This window comes from Sphaerodactylus townsendi, linkage group LG15, assembly GCF_021028975.2.
Source record: "Sphaerodactylus townsendi isolate TG3544 linkage group LG15, MPM_Stown_v2.3, whole genome shotgun sequence".
Taxonomy (NCBI): Eukaryota; Metazoa; Chordata; class Lepidosauria; order Squamata; family Sphaerodactylidae; genus Sphaerodactylus; species Sphaerodactylus townsendi.
In genome coordinates this window covers 15,953,285-15,974,687 of record NC_059439.1, presented here as the reverse complement: position 1 = coordinate 15,974,687, position 21,403 = coordinate 15,953,285, and the positions used below count along the sequence as shown (strand labels likewise).

The 21,403-nt window shown below is 47.1% G+C and overlaps 2 protein-coding genes across 3 annotated transcripts in view; one reads left to right on the top strand and one right to left on the bottom strand.

The window, feature by feature from the left end:
- Positions 1 to 2,835, bottom strand: part of KAT7 (lysine acetyltransferase 7) — a 30,009-nt gene extending 27,174 nt beyond the window's left edge. For both annotated transcript variants that reach the window (XM_048517385.1, XM_048517386.1), the window contains exon 1: positions 2,603 to 2,835. In XM_048517385.1, coding sequence (XP_048373342.1) covers positions 2,603 to 2,617 — 15 coding nt within the window. In that variant the 5' untranslated portion in view covers positions 2,618 to 2,835. The remainder of the gene's footprint in view (positions 1 to 2,602) is intronic.
- A 5,296-nt stretch (positions 2,836 to 8,131) lies between these two features.
- Positions 8,132 to 21,403, top strand: part of FAM117A (family with sequence similarity 117 member A) — a 57,803-nt gene continuing 44,531 nt past the window's right edge. Inside the window, exon 1 of the mRNA XM_048518209.1 lies at positions 8,132 to 8,341. Within this exon, the coding sequence (XP_048374166.1) occupies positions 8,230 to 8,341 (112 nt within the window). The 5' untranslated portion in view covers positions 8,132 to 8,229. The remainder of the gene's footprint in view (positions 8,342 to 21,403) is intronic.

Sequence of the window (21,403 nt, the reverse complement as noted above, 5' to 3'; positions counted from 1 at the left end):
ATATTACAGGGGGGAAAATCCCCTGCTGTGCTTTGGACTGTTTTTAATCACAATCCCCACCCCACCCCCACCCCTTCATTCCTTTGTTCTCCTCAGGTTCTGGATACTGCTTACATAGTGCTGATAAACGGGGCCCAACAGGTGCTGGTGAGTAGGGGTGGGAAAGAGGAGAGTCAAGGGAATCTCCACAGTGCCAGGGGAACAAAGCTAATATTGATAGAAACAGAACCCGATATACTGATGAATCAAGTGCCTTTAAACAGATATTAACAAACCAGAGTTTATTTGCGATTAGCATAAACCTGGTTTGGTTTCCAGACTCTTGTACGCCTTTCTTCCTCTATCCTAACTCAAAGAGCAACTGAAGACTTCCTGATCTTGGAAGCTCTGCGGTCTGACTTGTCATGCTCTTCAATGAATTAAATGCATTTGTTCCCCAGTAACTAAGATCCTAAATCAAGAGTCATTCCACAGATTCTCAGTTCAGGATGGGAGGAAGGAATGTAATGAGGCTAAGGATAAACCAGGTTCATGTTCAAACTGGAACACATAAAGCTGCCTTATTCTGATTGAGACCGTTGGCCCATCAAGGCCAGTACCGCCTGCTCAGACCAGCAGCGGCTCGGAGTGTCAGGCCAAAGTCTTTCACTTCACCTTTTTATTTTTATTTTAGTCATGAAGCCACTGCTGACTTATGGCGATTCCATAGAGTCTTCAGGGCAAGAGAGGTTCAGAGGTGGTTTGACACTGCCTATCTCCCCATCACAACCCTGGTATTCCTCAGAGGTCTCCCATGCAAATACTAACCAGAGCTGACCCCGCTTAGCTTCTAAAATCTGACAACATCAGACTGGCCTGGAGCTATCTAGGTCGGGGCACTTCACCGATCACTAAAAAAACTGGAGTTGCTGGGGATTGAACCTGGGACCTTCTGCATCCCAAACAGAAGCTCTACCTCTGAAACAAAGCCCCTCCCTTCACACATGATTATCTGAGTCCCTCCTGAGCCACTGAGAAAACTAGATTTTCCCATGAATCTTGAAGCGTAATACACAGAAATGTACACATGTATAACATACACAAAAGAGTCTGCGTGATGTATCAGGTGTAGATACCTGAGGAAGCGTAAGTGTCAGACTAGAACAACCCCATGGGGAAGAAGGAGAAGAGTTTAGATTTATACTCCACCTTTCTCTCCTATAAGGAGACTCAAGGGGGCTTACAAACTCCTTTCCCTTCCTCTCCCCACAACAGACACCTTGCAAGGTAGGTGTGGCTGAGAGAGTTCCAAAGAACTGTGACTAGCCCAAGACCACCTAGCTGGAATGTAGGAGTGGGGAAACAAATTTGGTTCACCAGGTAAGAGTCTGCTGCTCATGTGATTCGATTCCTCCATATTCCAATGACTCCTCCGTATTCCAGCTGGGCTGACCTTGGGCTAGTCACAGTTCTTCAGAACTCTCTCGGCCCCATGTACCTCACAATGTCTTTATTGTGGGGTGAGGAAGGAAAAAGGAGTTTGTAAGTCCCTTTGAGTCTCCTTACAGGAGAATGGGGTGGGCGGGGATAAATCCAAACTCTTCTTCTTCAACATCATGCTGGCCCTCTGGAAGATGGAACCTGAGGAATAACAATATGACAAAAGGAATAACAATATGACAGAATTATGTTGATCAGCTGAGAACAAACTTTATCGTGCATGAAACTTTGTCAAAACAAATCTAGAAGGTGCTACACACACTTTGTGTAACACCCTAACACAGCTAGCCCTCTGGTATTTCCCCAGTGCCCAAAGTCCCTTTGCAGGAAACCACCCCAGAAACCAAACTGCCGTCTTACACATTTTACTGCATGCAGTCTGAGCCAAACATTTTCTCAGAAGTACACCCTAATTCCATTACAGTAAATCAACACAGAATTGCAGGCATTAAAATTCTGGGATAAAAAAGGAGGGGGGAATAGATTTAAAACCCCAAAATATCAGTGGAGGGGGCTGTAAATTTATGCACAGTCAAGCCCTGACAATTTCACCCTTCCCCTTTGATCTCTAGTCCATTTTGCCTGCTATGTTTTGAACCTTTTCCCAGCATCCATCCTTTTCACCAATCATAACAGAGGAGATTGGCCTTTAAAATACCTCGCTGCCCAATGGGAAACGGAAAAAAAAGAAGATGGGCGGGACATCAGGGATGACAACACGGGCAAGAGTTCTCAGCCAATCAGTGCCTCTCTCAACACCCGCTCTCAAGGCACGCAGGCGTTGGAAACAGAAGCGAGGGAGGGAGGGAGAAAACCGCGCCAGTAGGAAGTGATAGGGAAGCCAGCCAATGACAATCCACCCGAGGAGCCAATGAGAAACGAAAGAAGGCGGGCGACGACGCTAACTGAACGGGCGGAGGGAAACAAATAACCGTTGAGGGCGGGGGTGCGCGTGACTGACGGCGAAAGGGACCAACGAAGAGGCGGCGGGAGGAAGCGGTAGCCAATGGCGTTGGGGGATGCAACGAGGGCTTGAAGGCCTACGTTTTTAACTGGTTTTCGAGTCTAATGTGGCGAAAGGAGATGCGAGGAGAAGGGGTTGTTTCGGTTCGGGCTCGCTCACCTTCCTGCGCGACATCCTCGGCGGTGGAGGAGGCGGCGGAGGCAGCGAGGGTTGCTGCGCCCCGGCCACCGCGTTGGCTCCTGCTGTCTCCGTGGTGACGGGCGTGTCTCCGGTTCTGCAGCGCCAGGCCGCGCCGCTTGGTTTCCCGGTCTATCCCAGTGGCGACCTTTCCGACGACTCCCTCCACTCTTCCGCCGGGACACACGACGGTGATACACACCCCCGTCCTTGCCTGTCACGTGACGCAGATTTCACGACATTGGCAGTCCGCCATCTTAAGGTCGGGACTAGCGTCTTCCAGAACACGACCCTGGGAAGGCATGGAGGCCATCTTGATAGTGGGCAATTTTCTCATTGGCAATAGTGAGGAGAACGGCCATCTTTGGTGTTGGCATTTTTTTAACTATGGGAAAGGGCAAGACGGGGTTTAAAAGCCGCATTTATCTTTGGACCATGCCGGCCATTTTTTACTTTGGCAGCATATTGACCATGCCGGCCATTTTTAATTCGGGCAGCAGATTACTTCCCAGTGGAAGAGCTTCTGTTTGATTTTGGGGAATATTGAGTGGCTCTTAACTAGGACTAATTAATTGTAATCAGGAGCTCTTATATGGGTGCACAAGGTATTTATTGTCCCAGCTGCATCCTCATAAAGTACTATGCGAAGAATATTTCTACAGGAAAACCATTATTTGTGGCTCATGTTGCAAGTGAACATTGTCTTATAAGAATAATTGTAGTGTCATTTACAATGTTTATTGCTGGATTTTGAAACTCCGCCAGGGTGCATTTTTCAGTTGATCGGTAGGTTTTTACCTGTACGTTTCAGTTGGTTTTGGCCAGTCAGAATCTGCATAGTGTTGCCATTTAGCATCGATCCTAAATGGATCTTTTGGGGCTCGACTCCTATATTGTCTAATATGGTTTATTCCCACAGAAGTGGTATTAAGTCTGCAGCTGCAATATTGCAGACTGGTTAATTATGCATCTTTGTTTCCCCCATAATTGTAACATGTAATCAGGTAAATTCCTTTTAACAAACCGTGGACTTTCAACTCAATCCTAAGCTTGTTTGTTTGAAATGAGCACCAAGTTCCACAGGATTTCCTTCCAAATAATAATTACACCTGTGCTGTCCAGAATCAACATACATGGTTGCACTGAAGTGGGTCCTCACTGTGTTCAGTGAGGCCTTTCTCAGGAAAGCATGCAAACATTTGTCTTTTCGAACTAAATACTGTTGGAATTGTGCTTCAAGGCAACCTTTAATAATAATAATTTAATAATTCATAGGATAATTAGGCATTTTAAAAATGGATGTATGAACTTTTAAACTGGATTTGTTTTATTTTAGATACTTTTTTAAAAGTTGTCAATGAAATCTGAATTTAATGTAGACATATAATCTGTTACCTAACTGAATTTAAGAACTGACAAGACCCCCTTTGATTCATCAGGGTAACTTTCTGCCCAGTATCTACTACCAGTTCTTGCTTCTTCTTGAGATTATTTACTCTTTGTACTAGCTGTGACAAAGAGATGGGCTGAAGCAGAACCGAATACTGGAATGAAACTCTTTCTGTGTTGATTCCCACTGACTGTGGTCTACAAAAAACGTCATGACTGCAAATTGTCAGAGATCACAAGCAATGTTGCTTATAAAAAGCAATGAATTGTGTGTTACTTTGGTAGTAAGTATTTTGACACTCATAGTCTATCCAATGAGGTTATATTGAAAACAGTTTTAAATCAATATGGTTATTTAGTCAGAGCAAACAACTGCTATGTAGGAAGTATCTGATTTTAAATTAAACCTTTGTTCTTGGTGATTTACATTGCCTTGATTTAAATCAGTCTGTCCTGGCTTTCTATGAATCCTGAAACTTCAAAGCTTAAGCAGGCCTTGGACTGTCCCAGTTCAAATGTTAGCTCCATGTGCAATGTTGTCTTTTGAGGATTATGTCCAGCCGGCAAGTGGAGTGACCCCGGGAACCCTATGTAGCTTACCATGTGGATTTGAGTCCCTGTGCACACCACACAATTTAGGCCAGCGGAGTCATTTTTGAACCCTAGCAGTGCGTCTGACCCTGAACTTCAGATATAGAATCTGAAAAGAGCCAAGTTTAGTCTTGCTCTCATTGAGATGGCAAGCTAAAACTAGTCTGAAATTGTATCCTGGTTTAGTCTGCATATTATATCTTAAAACTTTTTTTAAAAAAGAATGCAACAGGTCTGCCTAACAGTCAGGCAGATTTCATGAAATGCTGAAATCTCTATGGTGGATGCCATCTGACTGTAGTTCTGGGTTTCAAATCCAAACCTTCAGTAGCTTATCACTGTCTTGGAGCTTCATGTATAGACCCTTCTGGGTAGACAGCGCTTCCTTGGCATCTAACTCCCAAGCTGGCAACATGCTTAGTTATTAATTTGCAAAAGTTGTTTGCCACAGTACTAGTCCAAAACAAACCATTGTTATAACAAAAATATTACGATAGTTATGGTTTGTTTTTGGATTGTTATGAATTTGAACAAGTATTCTTAGCTCTTATATCGAAGGCAAATATAAAATTCAATTATAGCAGTTAGAAGTATAATTGAGTGTCTCCTTTTACCATGGTGGTTGAAGCTCATCTCACCCAAAGTCAGTCAAATTTTGCAGTCTTCAAAGTGTAGCTCACCTGGGTAAGATGCCAAGTCTGTCTAATATGTTTTTGTCCTGTCCTTTTAACAAGCTCAGAATGGGTTTGCACTAGAGCAAAGGAGCTAGCATTGGTTCATCCAGAAGATGAAGATTGGTTCATCAACCTCCACTAGTGTAATGATTTGAGCTGCTCTATGAGCTGCACTTTACAAATGGATAGAGCCAGAGTGTGGGTAGGGAGGCCGAAGGAGGGGAGGTTTTAGTATCCTAGCTAGGAGCAGGACCATTTCTTGCGGATGGTTATAGCTATACTTCAGTGATGGCTCAAGTGTCTGAAGTATAGAAGGCAAAGGAAAGGTATATTCCCCCCCCCAAAAAAAAATCAAGGCCAAAGAGTGCAAAAGCAACCACATTCATAGCACACCTATCCTAATACCCTCTATTTAATGCTGAAAAAAATCTCCCTGAAACCCCCCCTATAAAACAACACCCTTCATTCTATTTAGCCACACACCAACACAGATGCCTCAGCCTTACAGCAGAATAAGCAAGCCATACGTGTGGGCAAACTGTTAGGAGCAAAAACTACCAGATCGATGGCCACACAGCCTGGAAAACCCACAACTCCCTGTTGATTGTGTTGAGCTATATGACATGGAAACTGACATATTCAGATCTAGATCAGCAGCTGTCAAACATCCATGAAACCCTTTGACAATGCATCTTTACATGCTTGTTTGGATTGAATTATATAAAAATGAATGGTTCATATTTCCAAATAAAGGTAATTGGGGATGAGGTCTTAGGCTTATTGGCTCTTCCAAAGGTCAAAATGCATTCAGGCTGGGACTGCCAATTCCCTTGCAAGTCTTCCACCTAGCTGCTGTATGTCTTTTTACACACTGCTGGGAACTTAGATATGACCAGGCATGTCTTCAAGGGAATGCTGAGTTGAGGTTATCACCTTTCCAGACAAGCTGGAGTGCAGCCAAGACAGGGGCACCCGCTCCTTTTCCTACTCTTCTTATCGGCCAAATGCATAGCTTCAGAAAGTACTGCAACTTCTGTAAAAGATACCCTCACCACACCCGTTCCTTTGCAGGATAAACACTGTAAAAGGGGGAGAGCGAGGCTCACAAGTAGCCCACGTCTCAGCACTCCACCTTGCCTCTAGCCCTTTTCAGGACTGCTGTCAAAACTTGCTTTATGATATGATTAAACACACCAATAGATATTTTTCAAAAAAAATATGCCAGCTAAAAGCCAAACTGTTTTTCAGACAGAAGAGGCCGCTCCTCGTTGTGCTTGAGGATGTAAGTGCACGCTCGGACTTGCACGTAATTACAGAGGGGGGTAACTGTGTGAATCGTTGGCAGCAGAAATAACCAAGGATTTATTCCAGTATAAACTCTTCATCTGATGCAATTTTGTGGGTCATTGTTGGGCAAGTGAATTCGCAGGGGGGGTGGGGGCTGCCCTCCACTTTGCAGTTTGCCGACATTAGAAGCCTGTACTCTTCACAGCCTGATCTCATGCTTCATGGTGGTGGCTACTGTACTCTAGTTTGTGCTGCTTTTCCACCTGCTGGTGTTTGGTGCTCACTCATCAAATGTCCCCACACTCTGCCATGACAACTTTGCTCATGTCAGTGGGGGCTGTTAGTTGCAGCAAACACAGCAATCCCCAGACATGCTCATAGGACAGCAGTAGAGTTTAATAAAGAGAGAAATGTGAAAACTTGAAGTCTCTGAACATAGACAGAAAACAAGAAGTACAAGAAAGCAGCAACTGGCTCATGATAAAACACCCAGCTTAATAAACATCAAGTCTGCTAGGGAAACAGTCCTGCTTAAAGGAACATACATACATTACATGCAGGTGCCACAAGACTCCTGTTTATTTTCTTTCCGATGTATTCGATTAACTCATGTACCAAATGCATTTTTAAAAAGTTAATCCAAGCCTCCCTGTTTGGCCAGAATATTTCCGCATCCATTCAGTAGCCTGACACCAGGCCATCAACACTCCCTCTGGCTTGCCCATCTTACTCCATTCCAACCTATGGTGTTTTCGAATATCCAGCTGCATTTGCAAGCAGGATTCTCCCCGGTTGGTCGAAAAGCATCTTAGTTTATTTCCTTCAGCCTCTAAGTCATCTTTGTCTGATTTTGTCCCACGACTCGCACGAGCACTCCTGGCCATGTTTGTTTCTTGCACGCTTGGCACCAACCACTTTCACTACCCAACAGTGCAACCCACATTTAAAACAGCCATGTTTCTGGTCGCCACATCTCAAAACCTGGAGAAGAAGCAGAAAATCGCAGCTACAATGACAGGAGGGCCAATTTTAGTCCGACTTAAGCAGTTGGGGCTTGTTATGTCAGCGTAGGGGGGAAAAAGGAGTTAGAAATCGAAAGGATCTGTGGCAAATCCGTGGTATCACCAATGGAATTTATTTGATGGGGGGGGAGATTGCTCCACATTTAGGACTAATAAGAGAAATGACAAGTCTAAAATTAGATGGACTAGACATGAAAAAAATTGGATATTAATTATAAGCACAGAGTTAGATTTGTGCTTGGATCCTTAGTGTACGTTTTTTCCCCCTTTTCATTTAGTATTATTATTATAGGGGAAGGGGGATTAGATCTTTATCTTTCTATGTATGTGCTATTGAGATCTGTGAAATAAATAAACATTCTCATTAAAATATGAACCCCAAAAAGCTCAAGCTTTCTTATTGGCCACGCCCCCTTCCCCGCCCACATCCTTTGAACGTTCCATCGCGCTGGGGCAGCCCTCTGTGGGCGTGCCTTCGCAGAACCACGCCTCCTCCGGCTTCGCTGCCCAATCAGCCGCTCCGGTTCCGCCGCTGAGGCCCGGCCCCCCGGAGGCTGCGGGAAAGGCGTCCGGCGCCGCAGGAGCCCCGCGGGCGAGTGGCGGCGGAGCGGCTGCCGTGGCGGGGGCACGCCGGCCGGGCAAGGGGATGGCGGCGGGGGTCTCCTCGTCGTCCTGCGGCCGAGGCGGGCTGCAGCCGCTGAAAGCCACCGTCCCGTTCCAGCTGCAGCAGCGGCGAGGCGGAGATGGGGGACGGGCAGGTAAAGGGGGAGGGCCAAGAACAGGGCAGGTATTTTGGGCGGGGGTGGGGGTTGCAGAGAGAGAGTGCAACCCACCCTCATCGCGTTTTAGTTCTGCTGGGGCCGCTGATCCACCCCAGTGCTTATTTAGACAATAATGTCCCCAGTTTAGACGTCACTTCCATGTCCCCTATTGTATCCCCACAACAATCTTGCGAGGTAGGACAGGCCGAGAGGGGGTGCGTGACTGGCCCCTGGTCCCCTAGTTGAGTTGTGACGCCCGGCTGGGCGTTGGAAACCGACTGTCCCCAGATCCTAGTCCAGCCATGGCGGACCTGCGACACACGTGTCAAAGAGAGCGACTATTCTTCCTGTTGGAGTCATTTTTGCAGCTGTTTGACATTTCACGTGTCAAAGAGAGCGACTATTCTTCCTGTTGGAGTCATTTTTGCAATTATTTGACATTTCTTTGTATAAATCACATTCCCATGCATGAGCGGCCTGTGTTGTTGTTTTTTTAATAATGAACATGGAAAGGATTGTTTCTGTTTTGTCTCTTGTGCGCGTGTGAGACAACCCATTAGAGTCAAGTTAGGCTTTTTTTCCCGAATTTGTGACATGCCGAGCCCAAAAGGTTCTCCATCGTTGTCTGACAAGCATTCTTCCCCACTGGCTTTTGTGTAAAAAAGAGAGACTTCACAAAGCCTCTTCCAGCCAGAGCCGATGAAGAGAGTTGTGGTGGCTCATGGAAGCTTTTGCTGGAGTAAAGTTTGATAGCCAGGAAGGGGTTTGCTTTCTGGGTTCTTTTCTCAAAAAAAAAAAAATCTTATTCAGTTTCACTTAACAGAAATAGCGAGCGAAGGGTCGGGACCAGGATAGAGGAGTTCTTGTTCTGGGTCTGGCCATGGGGGGTGGCGCCTGATGGTGGGGGGGACGCAAGCCCTCGACCCAGTGATTCTATTGAAAACCAAAGTAGGACTAAAAAGAGCTTTAATTTGGGCCTTGTATTGCCAGGAGGAACATTCGGATATGCTAAAGCTACGACCATGTGCTTCAACTACAGGGTTAAAAACTGTACCTGGGTTATCACTGAGTGCCATGTAGGTCAGGTGAAATGCTTCAGATATCTTGGCATGGTCTTGAAGTACAACAGAAGGCTGATACTTGTCGTCTGCTTAAAGAAGGGCTTTGCCCATATTAAGTTTTTATCAAACTTAGGGAGGTGGCTTTATTCTAGCTGCCGTTAAGCTATGTATAGCTAACTCATTAGCACAACTTACTTGGAGTGCCCAACTTGGATCTTATTCTGACTTTACTCCCTTGGGGAGAAAACACAGTCAGGAGGGGGTATAAGGGATGTGGGAACAGGGCAGGGGCAGTGGTGGGATCCAAAATTTTTAATAACAGGTTCTGATGGTAGTGGGATTCAAACAGTGGCGCCACCGCACAAACCCACCTCCAGTCCCAATTGAGCAGGGAAGTTGCTTTAGTAACCCCTTCTCGGCACTCAGAAAAAATTAGTAACCACTTCTAGTGAAGTGGTGAGAACTGGTTGGATCCCACCTCTGGGCAGGGGAAAGGGGATGCAGCTGGAGTAGACCTAATTTGGGGGGACGGGGGTATGTGCCTGGTGGTACGGGAGCTTGGGGGAATGATCCAGAACACAGGTGTCAAACTTGCGCCCCTCCAGATGTTAAGGACTACAGTTCCCATCATCCCCTGCCGGTGGCAGGGGATGATGGGAACTGTAGTCCATAACATCTGGAGGGCCACAAGTTTGACACCTATGATCCAGAGGATGGAAGAAGGTAGGCTAATAGATTTGGTGGAAGCATCAAGGGAAGCATCCGTGAGGTGGCCCAGTTTGCAGGTGTCGCTAAGGATGGCAAACCTTCAAGTAGGCTGTGAAGAGGGGTTGCTCTCCAGTGTGGTGCAGGTGCCCTCCAAACTGGAGAACCGGGGTTCAGTTCCCCTCTCCTCCACATGAGTGGTAGACTCTTATCTTGTGAGCTGGACTTGTTTCTCCTCTCCTCCACATGAAGCCTGCCTGGTGACCTTGGGCTAGTCACAGTTCTTGGGAACTCTCTCAGCCCCACCTGCCTCACGTGTGGGGAGAGGAAGGGAAAGGCGTTTGCAAGGCCCTTCAAGTCTCCTTACAGGAGAGAAAGGCAGGGTATAAATCCGAACCTTTCCCTCTTCAAAATGGGCGGAGATGTAACAGAAGCCTGCTGAATTCCTCTATAATGGCGCAAAGTAACTCTGGCTCTTGTTCTTGCTGATACATTGGCTTCTCGGGGGTCAGGATGGAAAACTTTGCAACTGTAAGCTGAGGGCAGGAGAGAGAAAAACAGCACGGGGGTAAGGAGTAAAGGGGCTGGAAACAAAACTGTAAGGATCATGGAAGCTGTCCTGTGGTCTTCCTTGAACGCCTGCTGGTGGTGGCATGGAGAATCCATGAGCGTCTTGTCTGGGGAGCAGGTAAGAGTTGAAGAAAGGTGACTAAAGGGTGGTGGGTGTGAGGGAAGGAGATGGGCCTGTTGGAAAGGGGTATGTTGGATGGATAGCGATGGGGAGGGGCGGGTCATTTGTTGTGGGAGGAGGTCAGCATTATGAGCAGCAATGTGAGTACAGGAGCAGGCCTGGGTGGTGTAGAAGTATTATGGGGGGGAAAGAGGGGACAGAGCAAAGCGGATCAAATGCAACAGCTGAACTTGGAGGGGAAAGTCACGTGGCAGCAACTGTAGTTTAGGAATCGGACTATGGAAAGAGAGGCTGCCAGGGGATCATAAATGATGTCGTGGTTAAGAGCCGGTACATTCTAATCTGGGCAACTGGGTTTGATTCCTTACTCTGCCACTTGAGCTGTGGAGGCTTATCTCGTGAACCAGACTAGGTTGTGCACTCCAACACACGCCAGCTGGGTGACCTTGGGCTAGTCACAGTTCTTTGGTGCTCACTCAACCTCACCCACCTCATAGGGTGTTTGTTGGGGGGGGGGGCGGTGGAAGGGAAAGGAGTTTGTAAGCCCCTTTGAGTCTGGTTTAACGCCTGGCATCTCTGAGACCTGGAGAATCACTGCCAGTCTGAGTGGACAGTAATGGCCTTGACGGACAACGGGCCTTATTCAATATAAGGCATCTTCATGTGTTCCCTTCCTTTGTCATCTCAGCAACCTCTGTAAGGTAGATTAGGCTAAAACAGGGGTCTGCAACCTGTGGCTCTCCAGATGTTCATGGACTACAATTCCACCAATTGGCCATGCTGGCAGGGGCTGATGGGAATTGTAGTCCATGAACATCTGGGGAGCCACAGGTTGCAGACCCCTGGGCTAAGAGATTAGAGTGTCTGATCCAAGATCACCCCACAGCACAGTGACAATTTGAACCTATGCCTTCCCAGTTGTAGTTCAACACTCTCACCGCTACACGGCTGTGGTTCTTCTGCACCTCCCTCGGGCCATTCGGACTTGATTCAAGCATAGTATGTAAGGACCTTGCATGACCTGTCCTGCTTCCTGGGCCTCCAGGGTGACCTGACCCCCTGGGATTTAGCACCCCTATTTGCTGCATGTGTACACACGCACATGCGTCACCAGCCTCATGGGTCAGGATGCTGGGAAGAACGAGGACTCAGTGGCAGGTGAAACAGGTTGAGAGCCAGTGTGGTGCAGTGGTAAGAGCAGGCACACTCTAATCTGGAGAACCGGGTTTGATTCCCCGCTGTGCCACTTGAGCTATGGAGGCTTACCTGGTAAGCCACATTAGCCTGTGCACTCCAACACATGTCAGCTGGGTGACCTTGGGCTAGTCACAGTTCTTATGAGCTCTCTCAGCCCCATCCACCTCACATGGTGTTTGTTGTGGAGGGGGGTGGAGGAAAGGAAAGGAGATTGTAAGCCCCTTTGAGTCTCCTTACAGGAGAGAAAGGGGGAATTTAAATCCAAACTCCTCCTCTTCTTCCTTGGGGAGCTGCAGCCGCTGATTTATCTTGTGTTGTAAAATGAGGAACACCTATGGAAGAGTGCCTACATTTTATTTTTGCGCATGGAAAAGTGCCACACGCAGCTGTTGCAGAGGTTTCGGGAGGGCAGGAGAGAGTTTAAGGTGAGACTGGGCTGGCATCCCGTGAGAACTTGCTGTATGGTCTGACTGGGCTCATGATCAGAAAATCAGACATGCCCGGCATTCTCTTTGGGGGGTTTTCTGAGAGTTGCCTTTATCTAGGTCATGTTGATTTAGTGCGAGCTACTCCGCTGCCAGTGTTCTTTTATACACAGTGGTGTTGGCCTGCTCAGGTTATTCCGAAGGCACAACCAAAGAAAAAATTGAGGGAAAAGGAGAAGCTGAAACTGACTCAGCTGTTGCAACGCTTTTTGAAAGCTGGCCAAGGGAGCTTTGGAATGGGGAAGGATTTGTTGTGGCTGCAACAGCCTTGACTTGCATTTCTCTTCCAAATTCTTCTTTGGGGCATCAAAGCGCCCACGTGTTGTGGGGGGGAGGAAGAAGCTGGAGCATTAAGTCGGTGTGGAGCCGATTTGGGTTTTCCCCTCTGATTTCAGTCAAGCGGATTTTTTACTCGGTGCAGCCAATTAGATCTCCAGTGGGAACCAGAAGGCCTGCTGGGCAAAATCCCCACTTGACTCTCCCTACTGTCTAACATAACTTGGTGGATGCAAAGGAGAGGTATCAGGGGAGCACTTTGGGGCTCCTGACTTTAAATACATCGTATGCTAGATTTGTAAGTTTCATATTGCTGTATTTGTGGTTGGTTCAATTGCCTTAATCTCTGTGCGTTCTAGACCAGGGATATTTGTGCTCATTTTACCCGCAAATGAGCTATGGGACTGCAATGAATTCTGGGGGAATCCAGCAGGTGAGGCTTTGCATAGAATCATAGAGTTGGAAAAGACCCCAAGGGCCATCAAGTCCAACCCCCTGCCATGCATTATCAAAGCACTCCTGACAGATGGCCATCCAGCCTCTCTTTAAAAACCTCCAAAGAAGGAGACTCCACCACTCTCCGAGGTAGTACATTCCACTGACAAACAGCCCTGACTGTCAGGAAGTTTTTCCTGATGTTTAGGTGGAATCTTTTTTCCTTCACCTTGAACCCATCACTCCTGGTCCTAGTCTCTGGAGCAGCAGAAAACAAGCTTGCTCCCTCACCATCGTGACATCCCTTCAAACATCTAAACACAGCTATCATATCACCTCTTCATTTTCTCTTCACCAAACTAAATATCCCCAGCTCCCTAAGTCTTTCTTCGTAGGACATGGATTCCAGACCTTTTACCATTTTGGTTGCCCTTCTCTGGACCCGTTCCAGCTTGGCACGACCTTTGATCTAGAGATGCACTTTTGAAAAACTCGCTGTAACCCCCAATAATATTAATTACAAGAACTTGGTGAAGGTGGATCTGATTTTTGCAAAGGCCGCCTTAAAATCACTTGGAGGTTGGGAGAACTTTTGGTCCCGCCCTTTTGCGGGGTGCCGGATAGGCTTCGGTTTGCGCTGTAAGACAGCTCAAGGTTTTCTTAGTTTACCTCTTGCCTCCTGGCCAGTTGGCACATCTATAATTCTTGGCTGCCAGCGAGCGATCGTGAAATTGACGGAGTGTTGTCGTATGGCTACGCTTCAAAGGAACTACTCCAGTGCCCGGCTAGGCAAGGCTGTTCCATAAAAATCCCGTCATATACCTGCCTTTCAGTGTTCTTTGTTGCCGATATTTGACTTGAAATAGACTTCGGTTGGAGTTCAGTAGAATTTTTTTCAGAGGGATCGCAACCTGATGTTTCACTTGGGTGCTCGATAACTTTTTGGTGAGCCCTCGGATTGCGAAGGGAGGAGTTAGACCCAAATGCTCATTAGATCCAAACATTAAAAAGGGAAGCTATGTGTGGGGCAGAGCAAGTTACTCCTGCCTGAATCCTGGGTTCCTTATTTCAGACAGCTGCCATCTGTTTAGATCCATGATCGCGGTCTCTGATCTGCTGCGGCCAAGAGAGTGATATCCTCAGTGAAGACAGGTTGTGGGAGGTGGATTCTAGGATTCTGTTCTAAAATCATTCCTCCCAATTCGCTGTCTGAATTCGCAGCAGTGGTGTAGGAGGTTAAGAGCTTGTGTATCTAATCTGGAGGAACCGGGTTTGATTCCCAGCTCTGCTGCCTGAGCTGTGGAGGCTTATCTGGGGAATTCAGATTAGCCTGTACACTCCCACACACGCCAGCTGGGTGACCTTGGGCTAGTCACAGCTTCTGGGAGCTCTCTCAGCCCCACCTACCTCACAGGGGGTTTGTTGTGAGGGGGGAAGGGCAAGGAGATTGTAAGCCCCTTTGAGTCTCCTGCAGGAGAGAAAGGGGGGATATAAATCCAAACTCCTCTTCTTCTTCTCTTCTCAGAGAGGAAGTGTTGCTTGTCTGTCTTGAAAGGGAATATGCAAGTTTGGACTTCCCCTTATTCTCTGTTAGAACAGAAGATGAGGCAAGCTCAGAATGTTTTTATAGCCACCGCAAGGCCTGTTGGGGCCGAACGAGACGACATCCCGGTGTTTAAACTGTAGTTGCACAGCTGGGTGGGTCCGATTGAGGGAGCCGAGAGAGTGGAAGTCTGTAGGGAGAAGCAGCCGAGCTTATCTCTTTTCAGCCTTTTTCACGAAGCCCTTTTCTCTTGGCCAAGCCCTTCCCGGTAAAATGCGTGGAGACGGCAGCCACGGGGAAGTCGACTGGGGGCATTTGCACTGCTCTCACCTGTGCCCGAGAGCCAGCACGGAATAGTAATTAAGAGCAACGGATTCTAAGCTGCTGAGTTCGATGCCCCGCTGCTCCGCATGAAGCCTGCTGGGTGACCTTGGGCCAGTCGCAGTTTTCTCAGAACTCTCTCAGCCCATTGCGGAGGCAGGCAATGGCAAACGTCCTCCCTCCCACATGCTCTTATTCAAGTGAGTGCCCCTTTCTCTCTCTTTCACTGATAGAAAACCTGATTAAATTCCTCCCAGTGAGTCCTGTAAGGCAGGTTTCCCCCATTTCTCTTCTGTCCTGTCTCCCTCTGGCATGCATTTATGCATCCCTTCCATCTCCTATGACGGGGGTCTGCAACCTGTGGCTCTCCAGATGTTCATGGACGAGATCGGGCGTGTTCAGGGTAGTATGGCCGTAGGGCAGCTCTCGCAACTCTACCGCATACACCTCGGCCTCCTCTATCACCCCTTCAACATGGTGGGAGCACTACAATAAAATCTTCTCTGACCCAGATTCCAATCAACCCGATGTGGAGCCACTTGCTCTTGAAGACCTGCCCAGATGGCCTCGAGTCACTTCCACCGAGGTATTCCGCCTTATTAGAAAACTCAAACATGGAAAGGCCCCTGGTCCAGATGGCCTATTCCCTGAAATCTTTACCAACTATGCCGGAAACTGGGCTCCTATATTGGTGAAACTTTTCTCATCAATTGATAATAGCGGCCAATTACCCAAAGATTGGACCAAGGCCACTGTTGTTCCAATTTTTAAGAAAGGAAATTATGATACACCTTCCAATTACAGGCCAATCAGCCTCCTTTCTATCCCAGGGAAACTGTACGCAGATCACCTCCGCGAGAAACTTCTGGAATGGGCCATTCCTGTTCTTGGTCCTGAGCAAATCGGTTTCATCAAGGGCCACTCCACGTACGACCACTGTGCGGTACTGAGGCCACCTCGCCCGAGAAATATGGAAAAACCAAGAACTCTGGACTATATGCTGCGTTCCTCGACCTGAGGAGTGCCTTTGACTCAATCCCCAGGCAACTCCTCTGGAACAAACTAAGTGCTCTGGGGATAGAGAAGCGCTTACTTCTCCTCATCCAAAGACTTTATACTGCCACCAGGGAATTATTTGTTTAACAGAGTGATGGCATTCGGGAAAAAACTGTTCTTATGTCTAGTTGTCTTGGTGTGCAGTGCTCTGTAGCGACGTTTAGAGGGTAAGAGTTGAAACAGTTTATGTCCAGGATGCGAGGGGTCAGTAAATATTTTCACAGCCCTTTTTTTTTTTTTTTTTTTTTTGACCCGTGCAGTGCTTGCAGGTCCTCAATGGAAGGCGAAGAGTTAGCAGCAATTGTTTTTTTTCTGCAGTTCTGATTATTCTCTGAAGTCTGTGTCGAGTCTTGTTGGGTTGCAGAACCAAACCACACAGTTATAGAGGTGCAGATGACAGACTCAATGATTCCTCTGTAGAGACTGTATCCAGCAGCTCCTTGGAGCAGTTTGAGCTTCCCTGAGTTAGGCATGGAAAAAGAACATTCTTTGTTGTGCTTTTTTTTTTAATGACATTTTTTGATATTAGGTGTCCATTTTAGGTCATGAGATATGATGGAGCCTAGAAATTTAAAGGTCTCTACTGTTGATACTGTGTTGTCTAGTATTGTGAGAGGAGGTAGGATGGGAGGGTTTCTCCTGAAATCCTACCACCATTTCTCTACGGTGATTTAAGTGTGTTCAGTTCTAGATTGTTCCGAGTGGCACCACGAGGGCTAGTTGTTCAACCTCCCGTCTGTATGCGGTTTTCGTCTCGAATGAGACTGAAATCACTGTTGCTTATCATCTGCAAATTATCAGTATTCTATTAACAGATGGATCTATTTGAGGATACAGTCATTGGTAGTACAGAGAGAAGAGAAGTGGGTGAAAATTACACAGCCTTGAGGGGGGCCCTGTGCTCATTTACAGGTGTCTGATGTAATTTTTCCTAGCTTCACCCTCTATTTCCTATCTATTAGGAAGATTGTGATCCACTTCCAAATATGCTCAGAATTACTGCTAGCTGATTTAGTTTGGTTAGAAGAATGTCGGTCTGATAGTATTGAATGCTGAACTAAAAGTCAACAAAGAGGGACCCTTGCATAGGTCTTTGGCGATTCAAGAGATGCTGTAGGGATATAGTGCAAAGCCATATTAACAGCATCATCTGGCCGATCTATTTGCTACCGGTATGCAAATTGCAAGGGGTCCAACAGTGGATCCATTGATGGTTTCAAATGGTACATCACTAGCCTTTTCAAAAGTTTTCATAACTACAGATGTTAGAGCAACTGAGGGTCTGTAGATGCGATTCCAGTTCAACTTGATGGAAAATGGCCCGGCACTGGGACGATAGTGGAGGTGTTTTGAAGCAGGAAGGAGACATAGCTTACATCTCTAGTGATGTAAGGGGTGTGTCCAAAGCAAGGCTGTGTCCCTTGCCCTCTACTCTTCAACCTGTTTCTACAGGACCATTAAATTCCCTTCCAACCGCTTTCGAGAGCTCACCCTCCCATCCTTGGCAGCGCTCCCTTGACCACCCCTTCTATATGCCGATGACACGGTATGTACTCGGCGATTACCAAGATAGGCCTGAAGGCGTCTACTCCGTAGCCTTGAGACTACTGCGAACGTAATCAACTACAATAAACTATAGAGAGAGACTAAAATGGTGACATTCCTCCAAAAGGGTGGAAGCCAGCGGCATGGTCTCTGAGTGGGAACAGAATTGGCCAAGTCAAAAGTTTCAACTACTTGCGAATCCGTTTCCAATATAATCTGGATTGCGCCGAGCAGACCAAGCACATCTCCCTCTCCACCAATCCAAGTGCATGGCAGCAATTAGGCGGTTCTTCTACTCCCAAAGGGAGTCGATAGGTCCCAGCAGCAGTGAGAGCCTTTGAGAATAATTGATCCCAAGCGCCTTGTATGGCGCTCCAATCTGGCTAAATCATAATCTAAAGCCTCTTGAGTCTATACAATCTGGCTTCTTTCGCCAACTTCTTGGAATTTCGAACATTATCTCTCTCTTTATGTTCGGAATTAGGTCTAAATCTTCTCGAAACACGTGTATGGCTCTCACCAAACCCCGATACTGGCTCTTCCTCCATTTCCGATCAGAACAGGACAGCCTAACAAAGCGAATACTTTCAGATTCCTACCTCTCCACTTGGAGTCTTCTGATCAAGGAAAAAATTAATTTGTTAGGCAGCTTTGGAGCTTCTTCCATGAACATGGATGAAGCGCCAAATAATTAAACTTCTGTAGGCCACTTGACGTGGCGTCGTTGCTTTCTACTCCAATACATGAAGGGCATTTTACCGGAGGGCTCCCACCCTCTTCCCTTCAGTAAAGGGCTACCAAAGGTACTTTTACAATATATCTTCACCATATCGCGGACGATACCCTAATGCTAGCCCAACTAAATGCCCTACCTTCCAGCAGTCCTGAAATGAAACCAGATTTCTCCAGATCCCATACCAACAAAGAACGTGTCCTATGCAAAAGCCATCGAGTGTCGAGCACATCCTCCTAGATTGCGAACTATATACTTCATCTAGAAGACAATATATAGACCCATACACTGAGGTGCCTTTCACCAGACAAGGTTAAATCCTTCTTTCTGCTTTGTGATCCAGTCTCCTCAAGAGAATCCCTAGCCGTTGCCAAATTTCTGTAAGCTGGCACAATGGGTCGTCACAGATTTTAGTTTATTTATTTATTTATTGTTTTAACCGCTGGAAATGTTCGAACCTACTTATTTTAACTTGATTCTCCTCAACCTCCCTGTTGTATTTTAAACTTATGCCAATAAAAAGGTTGATGATGATGATGATGTTCATGGACTACAATTCCACCAATTGGCCATGCTGACAGGGGCTGATGGGAATTGTAGTTCATGAACATCTGGAGAGCCACAGGTTGCAGACCCCTGCCCTATGATAAGGAGCATTTGGATGCTGTCGGAAGCAGAATGTTGTACCGTCTACTGCTGTCACTAGATGATAAATGCCTTTTTTCACCTCCGGAACAGGAAGAAGGAGGAGGAGGAGTTTGGATTTATACCCCACTTTTCTCTCAAGGCGGCTTACAAGCTCCTTTCCCTTCCTCCCCCCACGACAGACACCTTGTGACGTAGGTGGGGCTGAGAGATTCCAGAGAGAACTGTGACCAGCCCAAGGTCACCCAGCAGGAATGTAGGGATGCAGGAACACATCTGGTTCACCCGATAATCCTTTGCCACCCAGGTGGAGGAGTGGGGAATCAAACCCGGTTCTCCAGATTAGAGTGCACCTGCTCTTAACCACTACACCCTACTGGCTCTCAAAACCAAGCCACCCAGAATTCGGTAGCGCTGCGTCGTGTCCACCTACCAAAGGGATTGCTCCAGAATTTGGCGCCATTATGTTGTGCCTTCAATTTCTAACCTGACCAACCTCCCCTAGATTGTGAGAAGACTCTTCCCTAGCCAAATGGGTCTTCTTCATCAGATCTTCCTGATCGTAAGTAGTTTAGATATTTGATCATTACATATATGCTGCCTCTCCAGAGAGATCCTCAAGGCAGCTGACAAAGGAAGTATTCCTTCCGGTGGCTCAGCCTGAAGCCATTTAAGGCCTGAAACATAAGAACTGGCGCATTTGAACAATGCCCTGAAAACAAATGGGCAGTCCGTATAAATATTTCAGCACTAGGACAATATGATTCCTCTGTCCAGCCCCCAACAGCAGATCTTGGTCCCCATTTCTTTGGAAACGTTCCTGTTTTTTTGACAGTTTTCAAAGGAAACCTGATGTAGCACTATGTGAAATGCATTCCGGGAATCTAATTATGACTCTTCTCTCTCTGCTGTTAGAATATTGGTGAATAATCTTTCGCATCACATCAGCTCATTCAATAACTGTGTGTGTTTACAGACAGACAAAAAGCATACGTACAGACTAGAACAGGAACCCTCCCAACCGCTTGGAGCCTGCAGGCAACATTGGATTTTGGGCCCAGGGTGGTGGGTGCTGCTATGAAACGGTTGCCAGCGTGGTATAGTGGTTAAGAGCAGGTAGATTCTAATCTGGAGAACTGGGTTTGATTCCCCACTCCTCCACCTGAGTAGCAGAGGCTTATCTGGTGAACCAGATGTATTTCTGCACTCCTACATTCCTGCTGGGTAACCTTGGGCTACTCACAGTTCTCTCTGAATTCTCTCAGCCCCACCTACCTCACAAGGTGTCTGTTGTGCAGAGAGGAAGAGAAAGGAGCTTGTAAGCCACCTTGAGTCTCCTTACAGGAGAGAAAGGTAGGGTATAAATCCAAACTACTACTACTACTCTTCTCCTTCCCGCCTCTGGTGGTGAAGCCAATCACAACATTTCAGAGAGTGAAGTTATGCGTAATTTTAACAGTAATTCTTTTAACGTATCAGGCAGAAGCTCTGCTGAGCAAGATGCCTTTTTAAAATGAACATATTGCTCGTTTTCTCGCTTACATAAAGTTTACCTTCAGTCAGAGCGAACAGTCTCGGGCTGTGGGGACGGCTGCTGCCGACGCAATGGCTTCTTTGAATGTTAGCTGACAGATCTCTGAGGGCCATTCAGAATTCTTGCCGGAAAAAATCCCCACTCCCTTTCTAGAAACGCTTGGCGAGCACCAAGAATGGTGTCCCATGGACTAGAGCAGTGGTGGCGAACCTTTGGCACTCCAGATGTTATGGACTACAATTCCCATCAGCCCCTCCCAGGGGCTGATGGGAATTGTAGTCCACAACATCTGGAGTGCCAAAGGTTCTCCAACACAGGACTAGAAACCTGGTTGCGGCAGTTGCATCCTTTTTTATCTGTTTGATCCTGTGGCTACCCCTCCCATGGGAGAGGCATACAGAAGGGAGGAATCTCTCACCACTGCGTGCATGGCACTGGAAAGACCTACCCGGTAAGGCAGAGGTGATCTTGTGGAATTGCTTCTGGAAAGCGTGTGTGTGCACGTGTGGGTGACTCCTGGGTCCAACGCCTCTCTGGTTCAAGGAAAGCAGAGGAGAAAACGCTGGGAGAACAGGCGGAGCGACAAGGCGTGCTTGCAGAATAGTGTAGGCATAATAGGTCCAGATGAAGCAGCCTCATGACTAGCTGTGGCTTAACACAAGACAGCCTGGATCCTCGGAGCTAAGTATTCTCATATGCCAATGCTTTGGGTGGGGGACGCCAACAGCTGTTTTTCTTAGAGGGAAGGATCTTCGGGAAAGGGATTTGGGGTAGAACTGTGGCACACTTCCCTTCACTCGGTTCCAAACGGATCTGTTCTAACCGAAGCGCT